Below are 21622 nucleotides of genomic sequence, written 5' to 3'. Positions count from 1 at the left end.
ATTTTTAAAAGTGTTTTGGCATATTTATAGTTAGCTCTGTAATCTGTAGTTATTTTCTCTGAACTTTTCATATATATTATTTTAGTTTGATGTTATTAAATATACCAATATGTATTATGTAAACCCCAAACTACACATAAGGAAAACATGGACTTCTAATCAAGGTGGCATTGTGGGTTCATAAAATATTCCCTAGTCCTCTCATACAAGAGGCATCAATGATAAAATATTTTTTAAAAATTAAAGAGACAAAGGATTTTCAAAATTAAAATAAAAATCTCTGTGGATCAGAAATAAAACAAACACATATATTCACAGATAAGTGGAGTTGGGGACACACTTACTGGACAAGTCCTATATAAGGGAGGCTGAAACACCCTGATTGTGGTGGGAAAACAGATCCAGGCTCATGGCATAAAACTTTAGGCTTGTGTAGTGTTCTGCACTAGGAGACAAAGAACACTACAATCTGCCTGGGGTTGTGGCCTGTGATAATTGACATCTGAAGCAATAAAAGAGAGTCGCCCTCTGGTTCATGACTGGGTCTGCTATATTCTTGAAGGGTGAGAGCTTTAAGTCCCCAGTAAAAGGCCTCTGGAAGGGGACCATGGTGGGCCAGATGATGGTAACCATAAAACTAGTACACATGTAGTTAGGGTGAGCGAAGTGAAAAACTAAAATAAAAGAAACTTAAATGCAAAATAAGTTTGCAAAACAAAATATCAAGGCACATGAGGAAAATAATATCGTAAGATATAAACAACACATTCCACAAATGAGAGAATTTACTCCTGAGGTAATGAAAAATGATCATTTTTCTAAAGAGGACTTTCAAATAAACAAGTTTAAATTCCTCAAAGGAAAGATTAAATATAACACAAAAAGGAAAATTCTGAAATAAAAGATGGATATGAATTTTGAACATTTATAGATAAAAGTGAACATCTTACAAATGAAAATGTTGTCCGTGAAATTTTAATTTTCGTACCTGCAATTAGTAAGAATAAATGATATATTGGACAGAGAGATTAGTTAAAGGGAGAATTTGTGAGTTGGAAGACACTAACTACTTAAGAGGATTTAGAACGTAGCTCAGAGAACTAAAGAGATGGAAAATTGGAAAGAGAATTTGATTGAGAAATTCTAACATATGCCTTCTAGGACTTTTGAAATAGAGAATAAATAGTGGGCATGCGATATTTGGAAATATGATGTTTAAAATTTTCCTTACTTTGAGTTCTCAAGAGATTCAGAGCATAACTGTAGAGCTGAGCAGGATAAATAAAAATAGATTTATACCTAGATACATTCTAGAGAACCTGCAAAATGTTAAGGATAAAACTCTTAATATACCAGGAAGTAAACAAAAGCACAGAGGAATAACAATAATCTTGTAATGAACAAAAGAACAGTGGACCAATATCTACAAAGTTATAAGGCGAAATAACTTTTAACCCAGAAGTCTGTGCCCATTCAAATGATCATTCAAGTGCAAGAGTGAAATAAAGCCATTTTTAGATGTACAAAGGCTAAGGGTTTGCCACCTACAGATGCTTAATGAAGGGACTATTAAAGACATACTTCAGCAAGAAGAAAAGGTAACCTGGAGGAGGGAGCTTGATAGCTGTAAAATATTTTAGTAAATCTCATTAACTATTGATGGTTTTCAAAAACACACAATTAAATTTAGAAAGGTGGAGCTATAATCTTAAACAGTGTTAACACAGAAGACCATAGGGAGTTTGGAAGGGAGTTAACATGATAAAATCCTTGTCTTATTTAGGAAGAAGTCTTTGTTTAAGGCTAGCTACTAAAGGACTAAAACAAGCGGGCACAATTTCCAAATAAACAGAGGAAAAGAGAAAGTGAATAAACCAAAGCTTTTCAACTAAATAGAAGGAAAGAGAAAGAAAAAAAGAAGAAAAATCATAGTAAGTGAAAAGCATGAAAGATAATGGTAGATACTAAGTATAAATATTTCAGCAAACATAATATCAATACATGTAAACTGATTAAATTCAGTTCTTAAAAGTCAGATGATTGAATTAAACCTCTCATTTTAGATTGAGCTGTATACTGTTTATAAGAGACATATTTAAAACTTCAAGGAAAGTTTAAAACAAAGAAAGAGAAAAAAATCCAGGCAAAATACTTGATATTCTAGATGTGCTCTAAAGCTAGAATAGCAATATTCATATCAAACCAGATGGACTTCAACATGAAAAGCATTGATTACAGAAAGATAGAAATTATATAATGGTGAAAAGAATAATCATCGAAAAAGTATAAAAGTACAAAGCTTTTAGGTACCTAACAGCATGGGCTTGAAATATTTAAAGCCCAAACTAACAGAATTACAAGGAGAAAAGTGTATTCATGATCATAGTGGTAAATATTCATATCCCTTACTCAGAAACTGATCAAGCAGGAATAAATAGCAAGAATATAGAATTAAGATGCAATTATGATTGATCTCATAAATACATATACATATATGTATGTATATGTATGCATGTATATGTGTGTATTTATTGGCACTCAAATAGTGTACACAAAGCACATGCAAAAATTGATCACATCCTAGGTTATAAAGAAGTCTCAGTAAATACAAGTCAGACAAGAATATAGAAGTCAGACACAGCATGTTCTCTGACTGTAATGCAATTAAATTACAAATAAAATATAAGGATATTTTCATGTAATATAAAAAAAATTATTGATGGGCTAAAGACCAAATGAGAAAACAAAAAAATTAAGATTATCTGGAAGGATATTTTTATGACCTTGAATTAGAAGAGGCTTTCCTAGACAAGACAAAAAGCATAACTGATGGATATGTTATATCAAAATTAAATTTATATACTAAAAAACTCACTTAAACAAAGTTAAAGGTGAGATTGACTGGGAGAAGATACCATTCATCAAAGACTTCATAAAGAGCTAAAATTCATCAGAAAAAGGATAAATAACCCAATAAAAAATGGGGGAAACCTGAATAGCTTGTAAACCTGTGAAAAGATGCTCAGTTTCAGTAGTAATCAGGGAAATGCCTCTGGATTACTTGTGAAATCCTACAACTTTGCCCTCTAGAAGTAGGTTTACCATTAGCAAAACTTTCTTTGTTCCTCTCTTCCCTGCACATTCCCTTTACCTTCTTGTTTTAGGTAAATTCCAACTCACGTGTGGGGATACTGCTTCCTCCACAGTTGTTTTAAGTAGTAGTTGTTTTCTTACCCCACAGCACTCCTACCTGTGATCCTAGAGGTGGGTTAGGTTTCCTGCTTGCTCCTTACTGGCATTTCGGGCAGTTCTCCCTCCCATCTCCTAAAACTCCTCAGATTTGAAGGACATGCCATCAGACTATACCACCTGCTCCCTCTTCTTGTTGCAGCACTTACAGATTTCCAGGTCACTTCTTATTCCTTGAAGATATAATTTTCAGGCTCACTGCATGCTCTACACCATTACTGCTGTCCTCTCAATTTCTTGCATATCTTTCCTCCAGTAGTTTTGTCTTCTACTCATTCCGATGGTCAGACTCTTGCCTTGTTCTCACTAACAACTACTCTCCCTCCAGGATCTCAATCTCAGCCATCCCATCTTCTACCTGTCATCTCTCCTCCTGCCTTATTCTCTGTGATCATGTGACTCTAACAATTCTTCAACCCCACGCAATCTATAATTTACTGATCCTACCACCCTTTCATTATCCCTCATCCTCCCTATGACCACACTTTCCTGGATATCCACCTGAGATTCTATGGTTTGTCTGTCATAATTGCCTTCTTGCCCACTCTCCCAACTGTCTGGCTACCCTGCCCCTTGGTAGTACACGCTTGACAGAGTTGTCCTCATTACAGCCACTTTTCTGCCTATTCTGCTCTGTGCCCCATGCATTTGAAAGTGGCAGGAGAAAAGTATCAGTTATGTTGAAAGGCTCTTTTGACACTTATGACCACTAACCTCATATGGATAGTACTGTCCCAAAGTCCTATTGCATGTCCCTACTTATTCATTTCAGTACAGATCCCATGGGCATTAAAAGGACAATAAAATAATACCATGAACAACTCTTTGCCACAGATTTGATAACTAGGATGAAATGGACTGATAGCTTGAAAGACATAATCTGTTAAAACTCACTCAAGATGAAATAGACACTCCGAATAGGCCTAAATGTATTAAAGAAATTAAATCAATAATTAATAACCTTTCTAAACAGAAAGTACCAGGCCCAGGTGGATTCACTGTTGAATTCTACCAAGCATTTAAGGAAGAAATTATACCAATTCTTTACAATCCATTTTAGAGGGTAGAAGCAGAGGGAATGCTTCCTAACTCATTTTATGAGGCCAGCATTATTCTAATACCAAAACCAGACAAAGACATTACAAGAAAACTGCAGACCAGTGACTCTCACAAACATAGATACAAAAATCCTCAACAAAATATTAGCAAATCATATCCCACAATAAAAAGAATGATACACCATGAGCAAGTGGGATTTATCCCAGAGGTGCAAGGTTGGTTCATAATTTAAAATAAATCAATGGAATTCATCACAGCAACAGGATAAAAAAGACAAAACCTAGTTTTATATCAATGATGCAGAAAAAAACTTTGACAAAATTCTACACCTAGAAAAGATGATAAAAATCTTTTACTAAACTAAGAATAGAGGGGAACTTATTCAACTTAATTAAAAAAAAAATACAAAACCCTACAGCTAACATGATACTTAATGGGAGAAACTAGAAGCTTTCCCATTAAGATCAGTTATGAGGTAAGGATGTCCCCTTTCACCATTGCTTTTCAACATCATAATGGAAGTTCTAGCTAATGCAATAAGACAAGAAAAGGAAATAAAAGGTATACAGATTGGGAAGGAAGAAATAAAACTGTCTTTGTTCGTAGATGACATGATCATCTATGTAAGAAATCTGAAAGAATCAACCAAAAAAACTCCTATAACTAATAATTGATTACAGAAGGTTGCAAGATACAAGATTAACATTAAAAAGTCAGTTGCTTTCCTGTGTACCAGCAATGAATAAGTGGTATTTGAAATTAAAAACACAATACCATTGGGACTTCCCTGGTGGTCCAGTGGTAAAGAAGCTGCCTTACAATGCAGGGTTTGATCCCTGGTCAGGGAACTAAGATCCCACATGCTGCAGGGCAACTAACTAAGCCTGCGCGCCACAACTAGTGAGCTCATGCACCTCAACGAGAAAGCTCACATGCTGCAAACTACAGGGTCAATGTGCCCTGGAGCCCACGCACCACAACTAGAGAGAGAAAATCCGCATGCCGCAACTGGAGAGAAGCCCGCACACCACAATGAAGAGCCCACGTGCCGCAGTGAAAGATCCCACATGCCTCAACGAAGACCCAACACAGCCAAAAATAAATAAAATAAATAAATAATAAAATAATAAAATAAATCTTAAAAAAAACCCCAAACCACGATACCATTTATATCAGCACTCCCCAAAATTAAATAGGTAGGTATAAACGTAACAGAATGTGTATGAGATCTATATGAGGAAAACTATAAAACTCTGATGAGTGAACTCAAAGAGCTAAATAAATGGAGAGACATTCCATGTTGACGAATAGGAAGACTCAATATGGTCAAGATGTCATTTCTTCCCAGGTTGAAGAATATATTCAATAAATCCCAGCAAATTATTTTGTAGATATCAATAAACTTATTCTAAAGTTTATATGGAGGGGCAAAAGACCCAGAATAGGCAACAAAATATTGAAGGAGAAGAACAAAGTTGGAGGACTGACACTAACCAACTTCAAGACTTACTATAAAGCTACAGTAATCAAGGCAGTGTGATATTGGCAAAAGAAAAGACAAATAGATATATGGAACAGAATAGAAAGCCCAGAAATGTACCCACGTAATTAGTCAACTGATCTTTGACAAAGGAGCAAAGGCAATACAATGGAGCAAAGGTAGTCTTTTCAACAAATGGTGCTGGAACATCCATACGACAAAAAAAAAAATGAATCCGGACACAGACCTCACATTCTTCACAAAAATTAACTCAAAATGGACTATTGACCATAAATGCAGAAGTATAAAACTCCTAGACAATAACATAGGAGAAAACCTAAGTGACCTTGAATATGGTGATGACTTTTTAGGTACAGTATCAAAGGCATGATCTCTGAAAGAAATCAATGATAAGCTGGATTTCATTAAAATTAGAAACTTCTGCAAAAGACAATGTCAAGAGAATGAGAAGACAAGTCACAGACTTGGGAGAAAATATTTGGAAAAAGATATCTGGTAAAAGACTGTTATCCAAAATATACAAAGGACTCTTTTTTTTAAACATGTTGCAATGTTTCAATCATTGAAACAACCTGATTGAAAAATGAGCTGAAGACCTTAACAGACACCTCACCAAAGAGGATGTACAGATGGCAGATAAGCATATGAAAAGGTGTGCCACATCATATGTCATCAGGGAAATGCAAATTAAAACAATGAGCTACCACCACACACCTATTAGAATGACCAAAATTGGGAACACTGATAACTCCAAATGCTGGTGAGGATGAAGAGCCACAGAAACTCTCATTCAATGTTGGTGGGAATTCAGAGTGGAAATTCAGCCACTTTGGAAGACAGTTTGGCAGTTTCTTAACACAAGTAAACATACTCTTACCTTGTGGTCAGCAGTCATGCCCTTGGTATATATGTAGATGAGTTGAAAACTTATGTCTAAACAAAAACATGCACATGGATGTTTATAGCAGCCTTTTTCATAATTGCCAAACCTGGAAGCCACCAAGATATCCAATAGGTGAATGGATAAATAAACTGTGGTACATTCAGCTCTAAAAAGAAATGAGCTATCAGGCCATGAAAAGACATGGAGGAGATTAATTGCATATTATTAAGTAAAAGAAGCCAATCTGAAAAGGCTGCGTACTGTATGATTCCAACCTTAGGACATTCTAGAAAAGACTAAATATGGAGACAGTAAAAAGACAAGTTGTTGTCAGAGGTTTAGGTCCATAGGTTTCTTCAGATTCTCAGGGGAGTTGACGAGAGTTCTAAGAGAGGTGAGTCAGAAATCTCAATTTCCTCCTTCCCCTTTCCCTCTCCTTTCTTTCTTTTTTCCTCTTTTTCTCTCAGAAGTGATTGATTAAAATAGTATAACATTTATTATATTGAATTTTATTTAAAACATGAGATTCAGTTGTGTCTAGCGTTTTCCAGAAGTTTAGGTTGCTTTGTCTTCTGTTGAATGTCTTGGAAACAGGCACAGTAAGTCATAACAATGGGATAGTTACCTGATTTTGAATCTTGGCTTTGTCTCTTACTTAATGTGAGACCTTGGGTTTATCATTTAATTTAGCCAAACCTCAGTTTTCTCCTCTATAAAATGGAACAAGTAATAGTAACTGTGATATAAAATTGCTTCAAAGATTAAATGAAGTATAACTGTATGGAAAGCACTTAGCACAGTGTCTGGCACATAGCAAGTATGACATGAATATTAGATGCCACTGCAATTGTTATTATCACTGCTGTTATTTTTATCAGTGGTAGGTAAGAGCGCTGTATTTTGAAACTGTATACAAACTTATCAGCCTCTACAATTTGATATGCTTCTTCTACCTTTCTTCACAAACTTGGCAATTTTGCCATTAGTTTATTCACATTTTTCTGTGAGCATATTTCTTCACCTCTTTGTCTTTCCCACTATAATTATACCTAACATTATATGGGTACTACTGTGTGCTAGGTGCTATGTGAAATGCTTTGTGAACATTGGAGCAGAAGTTGGAAGACTCGGTTCTGGTCCCAGTTCTGTCACTCAGCCTTTTGACTTGGTCAAGAAATTGAATCTTACTGATATTGTCATCTACAAAATAGGAATAATAATATTTCAATATTTGTCCTGTCTTTATAGTTTGCTATGATGATTAAATGATATGTTTTCAAAAGCCCTTCATAAAATGTAAATAAATGTGCAAAATATAAAGTATTACTATTTTTGTCAAGCTTAAATGTCAAATTTGTATAGTACATTGCCCTTCAGATGGAATTACCTAGCTGTAGTTTCTGCCTTTCTGGAGTCTTTCTTAGTAAAAGCCTCACATAGAGCAATCACGGAGAATAGAAACATCTTAACCTAAAAGCAGTTTTGCCTATTCTACATTTTAAGAAAGGTTGGTTAAAGTATTTGAATCATATACATATGGATGCATGATAGGGTAAATACATAAATGGGTGAAGATGAGTTAAATTATTTTTGAGAATTTTATAAGATTAGGATCTGAATTCACAGGAAACTACTAGTGTTTTGCTGATCACTCTAAGAAGTTTGTGAAGGAAGTATAATTCAGGAAAATTCAAGTTAATTTTAACTTTGGGTGGTATATAGGAAGAGAAATGAGGTGGTCTGGAATATTCGGTAAAGGGTTGTTAGCACAGGGCCTTGGGGTGCAGTGTAATGGGAAGTCAGCGGTGTAATTGCAGAGCTCTAACTGGAAGATAGTCTCCTGTGGCTATGTGATCTTGGACAAATCAGCCTCTAAATCTCAATTTTCTAAGCTGTAAAGTAGAGCTAATAATACATACTTTAAAATTTGTGTGAGGGGGTATTTGCCATCATGATTTATCATTTACTATTAGATTTGGAAAGTGCTTGGAGAGCCGTTGAAGCAAAGGTTTTGTGGGTTGTTGATGATTACTTTAAATTTTATTGCTTGAGTGTTGAGAATTTGGGCCTGGACTAAGGCTGTCAGATAAAATATTTACTAATTTTTATTGCTGAGTCTGACAACCTTAGTCTGGATGGGGGACTGTGGAAGGAGGATGAGCAGCTCCATCTCAGCCTCTTAAGTGTGCATGTCTTTGTGCGTATATATGTTTTGTTTGCTTGACTTTTGATAGTGAAGATTCTATATAAACCGAAGATTGGCTATAAAAGATTTTTGAAGTATAGGAATCACTGTTACATTGAAGGCCAAAGCCTAAAATAAAACAGGAGAGTATTAGCTTCTATTTTGGATATTCTTCACTCTGGGGCTCTTCTATGAAAAGGAAAAACAAACAAGCTAACAGGAATGACATACACACATACAAAACAACCCAAAGAAACTTGAGATTGTTTGTTGTTGTAACTGTAGTACAAGGTTAGTATTTATTTATTTATCAGTTTAAGTAGCCACAGAGAGATAAGCAACTCCTTTGTACTTCTAGTGAGAAGTTCAGGTCTTTATGTAAACTGCACGCTCCTGTTTGTGGGGGAATGATTCTTTGGTACAGTCTATAAAAGTATAGAATATAATCTTGTATTTTCAAAGTCCGCCTGTGCAGCTGAGGAAACATTGGGTCATAGAATACTATAGTTACTTTATTTGGTGAGTCTGCTCTGTAGCTGATGCTTGGTTTTATTAATCAGTGTTCTTTTCTAGTAAATTGTTTTGTATTTATATATTTTTACTTTTAGTGGAAAAAGGTTTAAGGTAAAATTAAGTAACTGAATATAAGTATAGGATATGTCATTTCTAAATGAAAAGAATATATACAAGCAATTTCAAAATGTTGAAATTAGTATCTGTTATTTGTTACTGTATGTAAATGTGCCATACACATATTTTAGTAAATCAGGAGCCACTTTAGTGCTCCTTTTTGACTGAGTCTGTTCACCATTAAAATCATCCTAATCTTCAATGAAACATGTAATTGACCTTACAAACCTGCCGATTTTATTTAAGTTGAGAAGTTTTGTTTTGATGAATTCAATGTGATATAAGCTAAAAAGAAGAATGTCATGTTTTTAAGTATTTATGTTGAAAATTTTGATTTATACAAAAATCCAGTTCCTGGAGGCTTTTAAAAAATATTTTTTCATGTTTTGTTTTATTTCATCAGAACACTACAGTAGACTGTAAAATAACGTCATCTACAACTGGAGATAAACACTTTGATAAAAGTCCCACTAAAACAAGGCACCCTCGGAAAATTGATCTAAGAGCTCGATACTGGGCATTCCTTTTTGACAATCTTCGCCGGGCTGTAGATGAAATCTATGTAACTTGTGAATCAGATCAGAGTGTGGTGGAATGTAAGGTAAGCTTTGCTTTGAGGCTTTGTAATCCATTTGAAGTCAGATTCTCCAATTTTTGCTACATCTGACTTGATAATTTGCCTCAGTATACAGTACTTTAATAATAACTGTAGTCTCCATGCTATACGCTAGATCTGCTTAACTTATTCATCTTATAACTGAAAGTCTGTACCCTTTGACCAACATCTCCCTATTTCCCCTATCACTTGCAACCACTGTTCTACTCTCTGCTTCTGTGAGTGTGTCAGGTTTTTCTTTGTTTTGATTTTTCAAGAGTACCCTTGTTGTTGTTGTTTGCATTACCTACTTATGTACTTTTATATTCTGTGCAAGATTTGGTAGAAAGTTGTCTTGATACATAGTCCTAGGCAAGAAATTAAGGGATAGGTACACATATACACAATTTATTAAAAAATCTCTTATCTGTGTTCTCCATTGGTACTGTAGGTGGCATTAGTGAGATTTTCACATTCGGTTTCCTGTTTAATGTCTTTAATTGGACATTGCTTCTTTTCTGTTGAGATACTTATCACTCTTCTAATTCACTGTGATCAGGGAAAAGTGAGATTGATGGCTAACCATAAACAACCCTGGGCGGGATTAGGATGTCATTGTAAGGTGTGTTTTCTAATTTTAGATAACCTTGTATTTGTAATAGTATATTAAGCAGACACATAGCATAATATGGCTCTAAAAATTCACTAGAAAGTCTGGCCTTTTAGTAGATACAAACTATATACTGTATTAGTTTATACTAAATAAAATTATTTTGAGAAAAACCAGAATGATACATCATCATAGAAATATTACAGAGGTAGCTTCTGTTTCTACAGTGAACATGGTTGAAAACCCTGGAATTCATTGTTTAACCTTTGAAATGTCCGAAGGGTCAAAGCAAAGTTACATGTTGACACAACAGCTATGTTTCCTCTAAAACTGGAAACAGCCAAAATGTTTTAAACTAGCCTAAAAATATGACTCTTCAGAAACAGTTTTCAGAATGAACAGTGGTTGAAATCACCCAAATTTATGCTTTGGTTGTCACAATTAATATTGTTACTATCAGCATGTAAAACTTTTTATGTTTTAAGAAAAATATTTTTAAGGAAAATCATATCATTGGGGTGGAATGAATCAGCATGTTGTGGTAGAAAACACTATTGGATTTAATTTTGGGTTATAGTTTCTTATATAAAATGAGCATGTGGGCCTAGATAATCTTTAGGTCATCCCTAGAGATCAATAAGATCAGCAGATTCTTTGATTTTGTGATTAAAAATAACAAAAGGTTGACTGAAGAAATCAAATTTGTCAAATGTGTACTTCTTTATAGAAGTGAGTTGGACCAATTGCAGCCATGTCTCTGTGATGAGCAGAAACTCTTGCACCTATCTCTGATACTGTATTCAGGGAAGCTAGACTTGCCATAAGACAGTGTAGCTTTTTTTTTTAAAAGAATTATTATATATATGCAATGGAATATTACTCAGCCATCAAAAAGAATGAAATAATGACATTTGCAGCAACATTGGTGGACCTAGAGATTATCATCTCTAGTGAAAGAGAAAGACACATACCATATGATATCACTTATATGTGGAATCTAAAATATGATACAAATCAACATATCTATGAAACAAAGACAGTGTAGCTTTTATTTTCAGTCCTGTCAAAGCTTTGTGAAAGTTTAACAGTAATAGAAATTGGTTGTGCAAGTTGTAGATTACAAGAATGGAGAAGATTAAAAAAAATTTTTTTTTAATTTTTAACTTTTTATTATGAGAATTTTCAAATACAAAGTAGAATAATGCAATATTGGGACTTCCCTGGTGGCACAGTGGTTAAGAATCCGCCTGCCAATCCAGGGGACATGGGTTCGATCCCTGGTCCGGGAAGATCCCACATGCCGCAGAGCAACTAAGCCTGTGCACCACAACTACTGAGCCTGTGCTCTAGAGCCTGTGAGCCACAACTACTGAGCTCATGTACCACAGCTACTGAAGCCCGTGTGCTTAGAGCCTGTGCTCCGCAACAAGAGAAGCCACCACAATGAGAAGCCCACGGACCAAAAGGAAGAGTAGCCCCTGCTCACCGCAACTAGAGAAAGCCCACATGCAGCAATGAAGATCCAACACAGCCAAAAATAAATTAATAAATAAATATTTTTTTTTAATTAAAAAAGAAAGAAAGAATGGAGAAGATTTTGACAGAGGAGTAGAAATGTGTTCTCTATTCTTTGTACTGTGTCAAGATGCTCAAAGGTTTATGCTGAGAAATAAAATATGGGAGCTTAAAAGTTAATTTCATACCCAACTCTGCTCCTCTCCCCATCTAGGACTTACAGGTGGTGATGTAAAAATATACAGTTTAATATTTGCTTTATCGATGTGCTGGGTATATAACAACTGGAGTTCTATTTGTGTTTTGTTCTATTCTCATTTTAAAAGCACTTCTATCCATTATCTCATTTGATTAGTACCACTGTAAGATGTGTAACCCTCATTTTATAGATCCTCATTGTACAGGTGCATTCAGCCTTTATTTTGTAGATTTACTGACAATATTTATCCTTCTTTGTGATTTTTGTGCAACGCCTTTGTTAAGTAACCACAGTTCAATTCTTTGTCTCATATGTAAAATGCAGTTAATAACTCCTGTATTCTGTAATTCACATGATAAGTACAGCATGAAAAAGTATCTTAACTGTATCAACCAGGATTGCTGACCAGAGCCAGTCTCTTTAATCAAGAGGCTAAAATTCTCATTTTTTTCATTTAAAGGCATGCCTGTTATGCCATCAGCTACTTCACTGCATGACTTGCTAAGAGCTGACTTTTCCAGCAAAGCTGTAATCTGATCATCACCACTGCATTTCCCCTTCTTCCATATAAAGTGGGCTAGGGGGAGATTGCCTTTTGGGGAGTGCACAGTTAATGAAGTTTGATGTGGTGCGTGAATTGCTTGTGAAGTTTGTGTGTATGGCTGCAGGAAACTGGCATCTTGTTCTCTGGTTGGATCTTTGCCGTGCTGATTTTGGTGCCTGTGGAATATGTTGAGAGATTTTGGGGAAAAGCATACTGGGAACATATTGTACTTTCCATTCCCTTTTTTCCATTTCAACCTGGGGGAACTGGATGTGTGGCTCTGGAATATTGGGGGCCTCCTTGAATATAGAGAGTGGTACCTACATCTCCCTTAGAAGTTTCATAGCATAATAAGCTTGCTGGAGTAGCTCATGCCAGCTGGGCTTGAAGGGACTTTAGGGTAGTATGCTTTCTTTGGAAGGAGATAGGATGGGACTTGTCATTGACCAAGTAAAGAGGAACCCCAGTGCATCTCACGATTTATGTGAGGGTAGAATTGTGTACATTAGTGAAGATGTTGGAGTAATAGGGGCTTCCTATGGGGACACTTGGTTAGGTAAAATATACCAACCTCTGTTGGAGTTGAGGCAGATACTGCTTGGGCAGAGGGAGCCAGGGTGAACCTGACCACTGCCTAGAGAACCATGAATGTTCCCTGTGCAGAAATTACCATGTACTGCAGAGATCAGTAGAGACCACTGACTTCAAATTGATTCAGAGAAAGATGAGGGGTGCATCTCTGCCTGGCAGCACTTGATTCTTTTGGTGGTCAGTATCACCCTAGTCCCTGGAGAAGGACTGGCTGATGACTGTAGTAGATCCATCACTAATAACTGGTGAGCTCTATAATAAGTAGGATATTGCTGTGTTCCCACAGCTGCCACTTATGGCAAGGACATAAGTTTGTGAAGGTAGGAGAGTTTGAAGGGGTACAGAGGAGGACGAGAGGAGAGACACAGTGAGGACAAGCTGTGTTCTTCCCCACCACAAGCATCTGCTAAAGCATGTAATTCTCACTTGTGCTAGGCAGGTTGTCTGTAGATGGGATTTAAAAACCAAGCTTTGATAATTGAATGTGACGGAAAAACTGTGGAATTTCACTGAGCATACTCAGCAGGTTTAGGATTCAACTGAGTAGTTAGTTATATGGGGGAAAAAATAAAAGTATTCTGTGTTTATATCTCAATAGTTGAGACTTCTCAATTCAACGAGTAAGGATCAAAATGAGATGTGAGAAAGTGCTTAGAAAGGTATGACACACAATAAAAAGAAAATAAATTTTATAATTAGATGAAAGGAGAAGTCACAGATGGAGAAAGAGGAATATATAGGTCCAGGACAGAGAAAGAATCATCATAGAAGTAGGAAGGAGATGAGAATAGGAATGTCCCAAAAGCCATGGAAGAAGTAGGAGAGGTGCATAGGTTAAGAATGACTGCAGTTGAGAGAAAGCTTGTTCAACTTGGCATTCAAGAGGGATAAGAACAGATGGGATCAAGGTGGAAATTTGTGATAAGAATTTGAAATTCCATTTGATGGGTTCTTTGCTCTCTTTATTTTGAAAAGTAGGAGGTGTGGGGTTGGAAGTTTGAAGAGAGTGGAAAGGTCTGAAATAACTGTGACGGAGATGAAAGGGCTGACATATAGAAACGGATTGCCCAGCAGCCTTGAAGGTCACAGTTGAGATTGGAAATTCTTCTCTTTCCTGTATCTTTAGTTTTCCTTATTAGATTATTTTCCCATCAGCATACAACATGCTTATTTCTCTTCCATTCTGAACTACAAAAATAAGAACAACAAGAAGAAACCCCCAAACCCTTTCTCTACTTTACTTATCCTTTTATCTACTCTCCCAGTCCCCATTTTCCTCCTCCCCTTCTTAGCCAAGTTTCTTAGAAGAACTTTCTACATTTGCTGCCTTCATTTCCTTTTCTCCTGGGTACTCATTAGTCTACTCCAACCTGGTGTCACATCCTATCAGAGCTCCTGTTAAGTTCTTATTAAAGTCACTCAGTATTACTAAGTCCAGTGGCTGTATTTCAGTCCCTTCCATGATCTCTGAGTAGCATTTCATGCTGTTGACCACTCCCCTCTTCTTACAGCACTCCCTTCTTTGGCTTTTATGGAACAACCTCTGCTAGTTTTCTTCCTCCTTTGTTGGCTGCTGCTTCTGCCTCCTCTTGGCTTTTTCTTTTCCACCTGACCTTTAGTTTTTGAGAAGTTATTAAGGCTCCTTTTAGACCATCTTTCTCCCTCTTCAGTTTTCTCCATGCCATGGCTTAATTTACTATTCATTTTCTGATGATTCTTAAATTTATCTGTCTAGCCTATATCTTTCGTCTGATTTTCAGACTTGTATATCCAACTTGCCTAGTTGGCATCTCCACTTGTATGTTTCACAAGCATGTCAAACTGACGTATATAAAACCAAGTTCATGGTAGCTTCCTTTGCCCCAAACCTGGAGATGTATTTCTCTTCCCCCCTCCTCCCTTCACCTCACACCAGCCACTGTCCAATGAATCGGCCTCTTTCAGATTACTTACTAAATCTTTCTGATCTGTCCACTTCTCTCATTCTCCACTGCTACCATTCTAGTCCAAGCCACCAGTAAAAAATGCCTGGATTACAACTGAAACCTTGTAACAGGATTCCCTGCATCCTTCCAATCCATTCTCCACATTATAGGCAAAATGATACTTAAAAACCACAAAAATAAACTCTACTTTTATTTTTATTTTATTTTTGTGGTATGCGGGCCTCTCACTGTTGTGGCCTCTCTGGTTGCGGAGCACAGGCTCCGGACGCGCAGGCTCAGTGGCCATGGCTCACGGGCCCAGCCGCTCCGCGGCATGTGGGATCTTCCCGGCCCGGGGCACGAACCCGTGTCCCCTGCATCGGCAGGCGGACTCTCAACCACTGTGCCACCAGGGAAGACCCAGCTCTAATTTTTTTGATGATAGCTCCTCAAAAGTTTCCCTTTGCTCTGAGCATTAAAATCTTCAGCATGACCTTAAAATCTTGAGTGACTTGATCGGTGCTAACCTCATTTCACACCACTTTTCTCTCTTCCCTTCTGCCTCATTTAAACCAGCTTCTTTCAGTTAGTCAAACATGCCATGTGCTCACTAGTCTTCAGACATTTCCACATTCTGATTTTTCTGCCAGAACACTAATCCCTCATTCTCCTTGCCCAGCACCTCCTCACCTCCCCCATCCCTTTTACCTAATTTCTATTCTTAATTTAGGTTTCAGTTTAAGTGTCACTTCCTCAGGGGGAGCCTATCCAGATATTTCAGTCTAAACCAGGTTCCCCTATAATATACAGTCGTCCCTCAGTATCTGCTAGGGATTGGTTCCAGGACACCTTCTACCCCAACCCCTGCCCTGTGGATACCAATATCCATGGATGCTCAAGCCCCTTATATAAAATGACATAGTACATTCAGCCCTGGGTATCCATGGGTTCTGCCTGGGCACATATGGACCGACTGTACTCTTAATACTTTCCCTAGAAGCACTTATCACAATTGAAATTACATAATTGTTTATTTTGTTGTTTTTATATCTGTCTCCCTTATTAGACAGTAAGCTCCATGAGGACAGAAACCATACTGTTTTGTTTACCCCTCCGTCATCAGTTCTTGGAACTGGCGTTGAAACATAGTAAATGCTCTGTAAATAGATGTCAAAAGGCTGTGTGAAGCAATGAGACTACGTAGAGTTTGGGGGTGAAGACACTGGTTTACACAGTGATGTGATTCCTCTCTCTCCTGAGTTATACTTAGCATTCAGTTGCTTGCTAAAAATGCACAAAGATGGTGGGTAGATGAATTAATCTTGGGTAGGTATTTTTTAGGCAGATGCAGTGTAATTTCATTGGAGTAAAGGATTGAAGAGGGTAAGAGAGTAGTTGGAGTAGTGGACCATGGAACCTAAGCTGGATGGGGAAGGAAATGACTATTGCAGAAGCCTGATAGATGTGGAGAAAGTAAAGAAGCTAAGTGTTTGCAAATATCCTTTGGACATGGTAGGAATAGGTAAGGTGGATTCTCTCTAGATAGAAATTGATGTTTATATTTTTAAAGTTACTATTTACATACTCCAAATTATTGCTTTTTTTAATCTTCTTGAACTGTCAGACATAGATATTTTAGTCTCCCACTACTATTGCAGTTTCTTCAATATTTCCTTGAATTTCTGAGATTTTTTTTTTAAGTTGCAAAGTTTATAGAATTTATAGATTTATAGAATCATCCCATCTAGGCACACAAGTGTAAAAGTCTAGAAGTGCAAAAGAAGTTTTTGCAGCAAAACAATAGGCTGGAGAGCCTTGGATTGTAGGAGAGAGAAGGGTGGAGAGTGAAGTGGTTAGAGGAGTGTCCTCAGAGCCTTTGACCTGGAGACGGGGAGCCGTGTTAGATCAGTTGTGGGGAGCATCGAGGATGGGCGGGCTCTGGGAGAAGACCTCCTCTCAGGCTGTGCATTGCCAATTTGGGGCACTGCCACAACGAAGTATACTCAGCAGTGAGCACCAGAGGGAGGCCTTGAATTTGAGTCCCTAGGAAAACATCTTCATTTAATGCCATTGTTTCTATTGGAAAATCAGATTTAACTTAAGGCAAAACTTTTAGGTAATAACCTGCTGTAGGAATAAGTATTACATGCCTGTTTACTTTATCATAATCTACTTTCAATTAATATCAGACTGTTTCATGAAGAGTGTAAGGACATTACAACAGCACAATTCCATTGACCTACTCCACCTTTTATGTTCTCATTGCTTATATTTTACTACTCTATACACTGGAAGCGCCTCAATTTCTTAATTTTTGCTGTAAAAATCGATGGTCTTTTACAGAAATTTGAAAAGAAAATATATAAAATAAAGGTACTAAGATTTTTTAAACCATTTTGCTGCCTTATTATTAGTTGTATAAAGGATCATATGAGTTGTATTTTCATTGTGAATTTAACATTTGTGAATTCTGTTTTGTGTGATGTTAATATTATAATCTCTCTATCTATTTTTGGTTTGTTTGATTTGCCTATTGCCCTTTAGCTCGGGTATTGCAGTTTGTTACAAAGAACATGAGATTCTGCACAGGGAGAGTAGGCTAAGAGTTCACCTGTGCATTTATGGACTAGGCTTTGGTTACCTTACCATTGTTTTACATTAATAACTATCTTTCAAAAATTTACTTTTTACTTTTTATTTATTCAGTATATGTATAAATTGTGAAATGATCACCACAATAACTCTAGCTGACATTCATCACCACACATAGTTACAATTTTTTTTCTTTCTGGTGATAAGTTTTAAGATCTACTCTCTTAGCAGCTTTCAAATATACATTATTATTAACTATAGTCACCATGCTGTACATTACATTTCCTGGACTTCATTATTTTGTAACTGAAAGTTTGTACCTTTTGACCAACTTACTAACCCATTTCACCCATCTCCCACCCCATTAATAGCTATCTTTTCCTCTGTCTGTATCTAGTTATCTATTATCTATTCTAGTTATGTATTCTTTGCTGTTTTTCATTCATTGTATGCTTACAGTAAAAATTTGCTATCTTTATTGATTAAAGAATAATTACTCCTATGTATATAACATTTCCTGAGACATTATTTTATGATTCAGTGTTTAAGTTGTAGAGGTAGATGAATTGTTATTTTTTAGTGTATTTAACATGACACTTCATTGATGATATCTTCGTTGATAAGTCTTTGTTCCTTGTATTTGGTTCTCATTTATTATAATCAATAGAGAATAGATTATTTTTCTTTGGGGTATTTGGGATAACTTAATAACTTGATCCCACAATCACCATGTTGTAACTATTACTGGGGTTAGTCAAAGCTGACTTATCTGAGTTCCTAGTAATGGTAACCTAGTTCTTAGGAGTAGCCATCAAACCATATTATACTTTCATTTTAAAAGATTTCTTCCTGATTTCTTTATTTCTGTTACTGACCACCACTCTCCCAGCCACGCATGCTTTCTTCTTTGTCAGCTTCAAAGTTCCTATTCATTCATTTTTTGCATTTTTTTTCCCATTCACACATCCCCTCCCTGTTTCCTAGTGTCAATACATTGCCTTTTAAAGACCCTTATTACTCTCTGGTGAACATTTTTCTTGTCCTTTTGGGTATGTCCCTGTCTCGTTTTTTTTGTTGTTTTTTCTGCTTTTGTAGTGCTTTATACCAATGACGTTAATCTTTCATTTTTTCTTATTTTTATTTTAACATCTTTATTGGAGTATAATTGCTTTAAAATGGTGTGTTAGCTTCTGCTTTATAACAAAGTGAATCAGCTCTACATATACATACATCCCCATATCTCCTCCCTCTTGCGTCTCCCTCCCACCCTCCCTATCCCACCCTCCCTATCCCACCCCTCTAGGTGGTCACAAAGCACTGAACTGATCTCCCTGTGCAAAGCAGCTGCTTCCCACTAGCTATCTATTTTACATTTGGTAGTGTATATATGTCAGTGCTACTCTCTCACTTGGTCCCAGTTTACCCTTCCCCCTCCCCGTGTCCTCAAGTCCATTCTCTGTGTCTGCGTCTTTATTCCTGTCCTGCCCCTAGGTTCTTCAGAACCACTTTTTTTTTTTTAATTCCATATATATGTGTTAGCATACAGTATTTGTTTTTCTCTTTCTGACTTACTTCACTTGGTATGACAGTCTCAAAGTCCATCCGCCTCGCTACAGATAACTCAATTTCATTTTATTTTATGTCTGAGTAATATTCCATTGTCTATATGTGCCACATTTTCTGTATCCATTCATCTGTCGATGGACACATAGGTTAGGTTGCTTCCATGTCCTGGCTATTGTAAATAGAGATGCAGTGAACACTGTGGTACATGACTATTTTAAAATTATGGTTTTCTCAGGGTATATGCCCAGTAGTGGGATTGCTGAGTCGTATGGTAGTTCTGTTTTTAGTTTTCTCAGGAACCTCCATACTGTTCTCCATAGTGGCTGTATCAATTTACATTCCCACCAACAGTGCAAGAGGGTTCCCTTTTCTCCACACCCTCTCTAGCATTTATTGTTTGTAGATTTTGTGATGATGGCCATTCTGACTGGTGTGAGGTGATACCTCCTTGTAGTTTTGATTGGCATTTCTCTAATGATTAGTGATGTTGAGCATTCTTTCATGTGTTTGTTGACAATCTGTATATGTTCTTTGGAGAAATGTCTATTTAGGTCTCTGCCCCATTTTGGATTGGGTTGTTTGTTTTTTTCATATTGAGCCACATGAGCTGCTTGTATATTTTGGAGATTAATCCTTTGTCAGTTGCTTCATTTGCAAATATTTTCTCCCATTCTGAGGGTTGTCTTTTCATCTTGTTTATGGTTTCCTTTGTTTTGCAAAAGCTTTTAAGTTTCATTAGGTCCCATTTGTTTATTTTTGGTTTTATTTACATTTCTCTAAGAGGTGGGTCAAAAAGGATCTTGTTATCATTTATGTCATACAGTGTTCTGCCTATGTTTTCCTTTAAGAGTTTTATAGTGTCTGGCCATACATTTAGGTCTTTAATCCATTTTGAGTTTATTTTTGTATACGGTGTTAGGGAGTGTTCTAATTTCATGCCTGTACATGTAGCTGTCCAGTTTTCCCAGCAGCACTTACTGAAGCAGCTGTGTTTTCTTCATTGTATATTCTTGCCTCCTTTCTCAAAGAGAAGGTGACCATATGTGCATGGGTTTATCTCTAGGCTTTCTAATCTGTTCCATTGATCTATATTTCTATTTTTGTGCCATACCATACTGTCTTGATTACTGTAGCTTGTAGTGTAGTGTGAAGTCAGGGAGCCTGATTCCTTCAGCTCCGTTTTTCTTTGTCAAGATTGCTTTAGCTATACGGGATCTTTTGTGTTTCCATACAAATTGTGAAACTTTTTGTTCTAGTTCTGTGAAAAATGCCAGTGGTAGTCTGATAGGGATTGCATTGAATCTGTAGATTGCTTTGGGTAGTATAGTCATTTTCACAATGTTAATTCTTCCATTCTGAGAAGGTGGTATATCTCTCCATCTGTTTGTATCGTCTTTAATTTCTTTCATCAGTGTCTTATAGTTTTCTGCATACAGGTCTTTTGTCTCCTTAGGTAGGTTTATTCCTAGGTATTTTGTTCCTTTTGTTGCAGTAGTATCCTACTGTTTTTTTTTTTTTTGCCGTACGGGGGCCTCTCACTGTTGTGGCCTCTCCCGTTGCGGAGCACAGGCTCCGGACGCGCAAGCTCAGTGGCCATGGCCCACGGGCCCAGCCGCTCCACGGCACGTGGGATCTTCCCGGACCGGGGCACGAACCCGTGTCCCCTGCATCGGCAGACGGACTCTCAACCACTGCGCCACCAGGGAAGCCCTTGTTGCAGTAGTAAATGGGAGTGTTTCCTTAATTTCCATTTCACATTTTTTATCATTAGTGTACAGGAATGCAAGAGATTTCTGTGTATTAATTTTGTATCCTGCTGTTTTACCAAATTCATTGATTAGCTCTAGTAGTTTTCTGGTAGCATCTTTAGGATTCTTTATGTATAGTATCATGTCATCTGCAAACACTGAGAGTTTTATTTCTTTTCCGATTTGGATTCCTTTTATTTCTTTTTCTTCTCTGATTGCTGTGGCTAAAA

At 36.8% G+C, this 21622-nt stretch overlaps 1 protein-coding gene across 5 annotated transcripts in view; it reads left to right on the top strand.

Moving 5' to 3' along the window:
- The window catches only part of SCAPER (S-phase cyclin A associated protein in the ER), a 494989-nt gene that overhangs the window by 59617 nt on the left and 413750 nt on the right, over nucleotides 1-21622 (top strand). For all 5 annotated transcript variants that reach the window (XM_030761728.2, XM_022580126.3, XM_022580128.3 and 2 more), the window contains exon 5: nucleotides 9911-10108. In XM_030761728.2, coding sequence (XP_030617588.1) covers nucleotides 9911-10108 — 198 coding nt within the window. The remainder of the gene's footprint in view (nucleotides 1-9910; nucleotides 10109-21622) is intronic.

This window comes from Delphinapterus leucas, chromosome 2, assembly GCF_059928025.1.
Source record: "Delphinapterus leucas isolate spDelLeu-1000000601 "Yukka" chromosome 2, BTC_Dleu_Yukka2, whole genome shotgun sequence".
NCBI lineage: Eukaryota > Metazoa > Chordata > Mammalia > Artiodactyla > Monodontidae > Delphinapterus > Delphinapterus leucas.
Note: the sequence above shows the minus strand (reverse complement) of the source record. Positions and strands in the feature narration are given on the sequence as shown.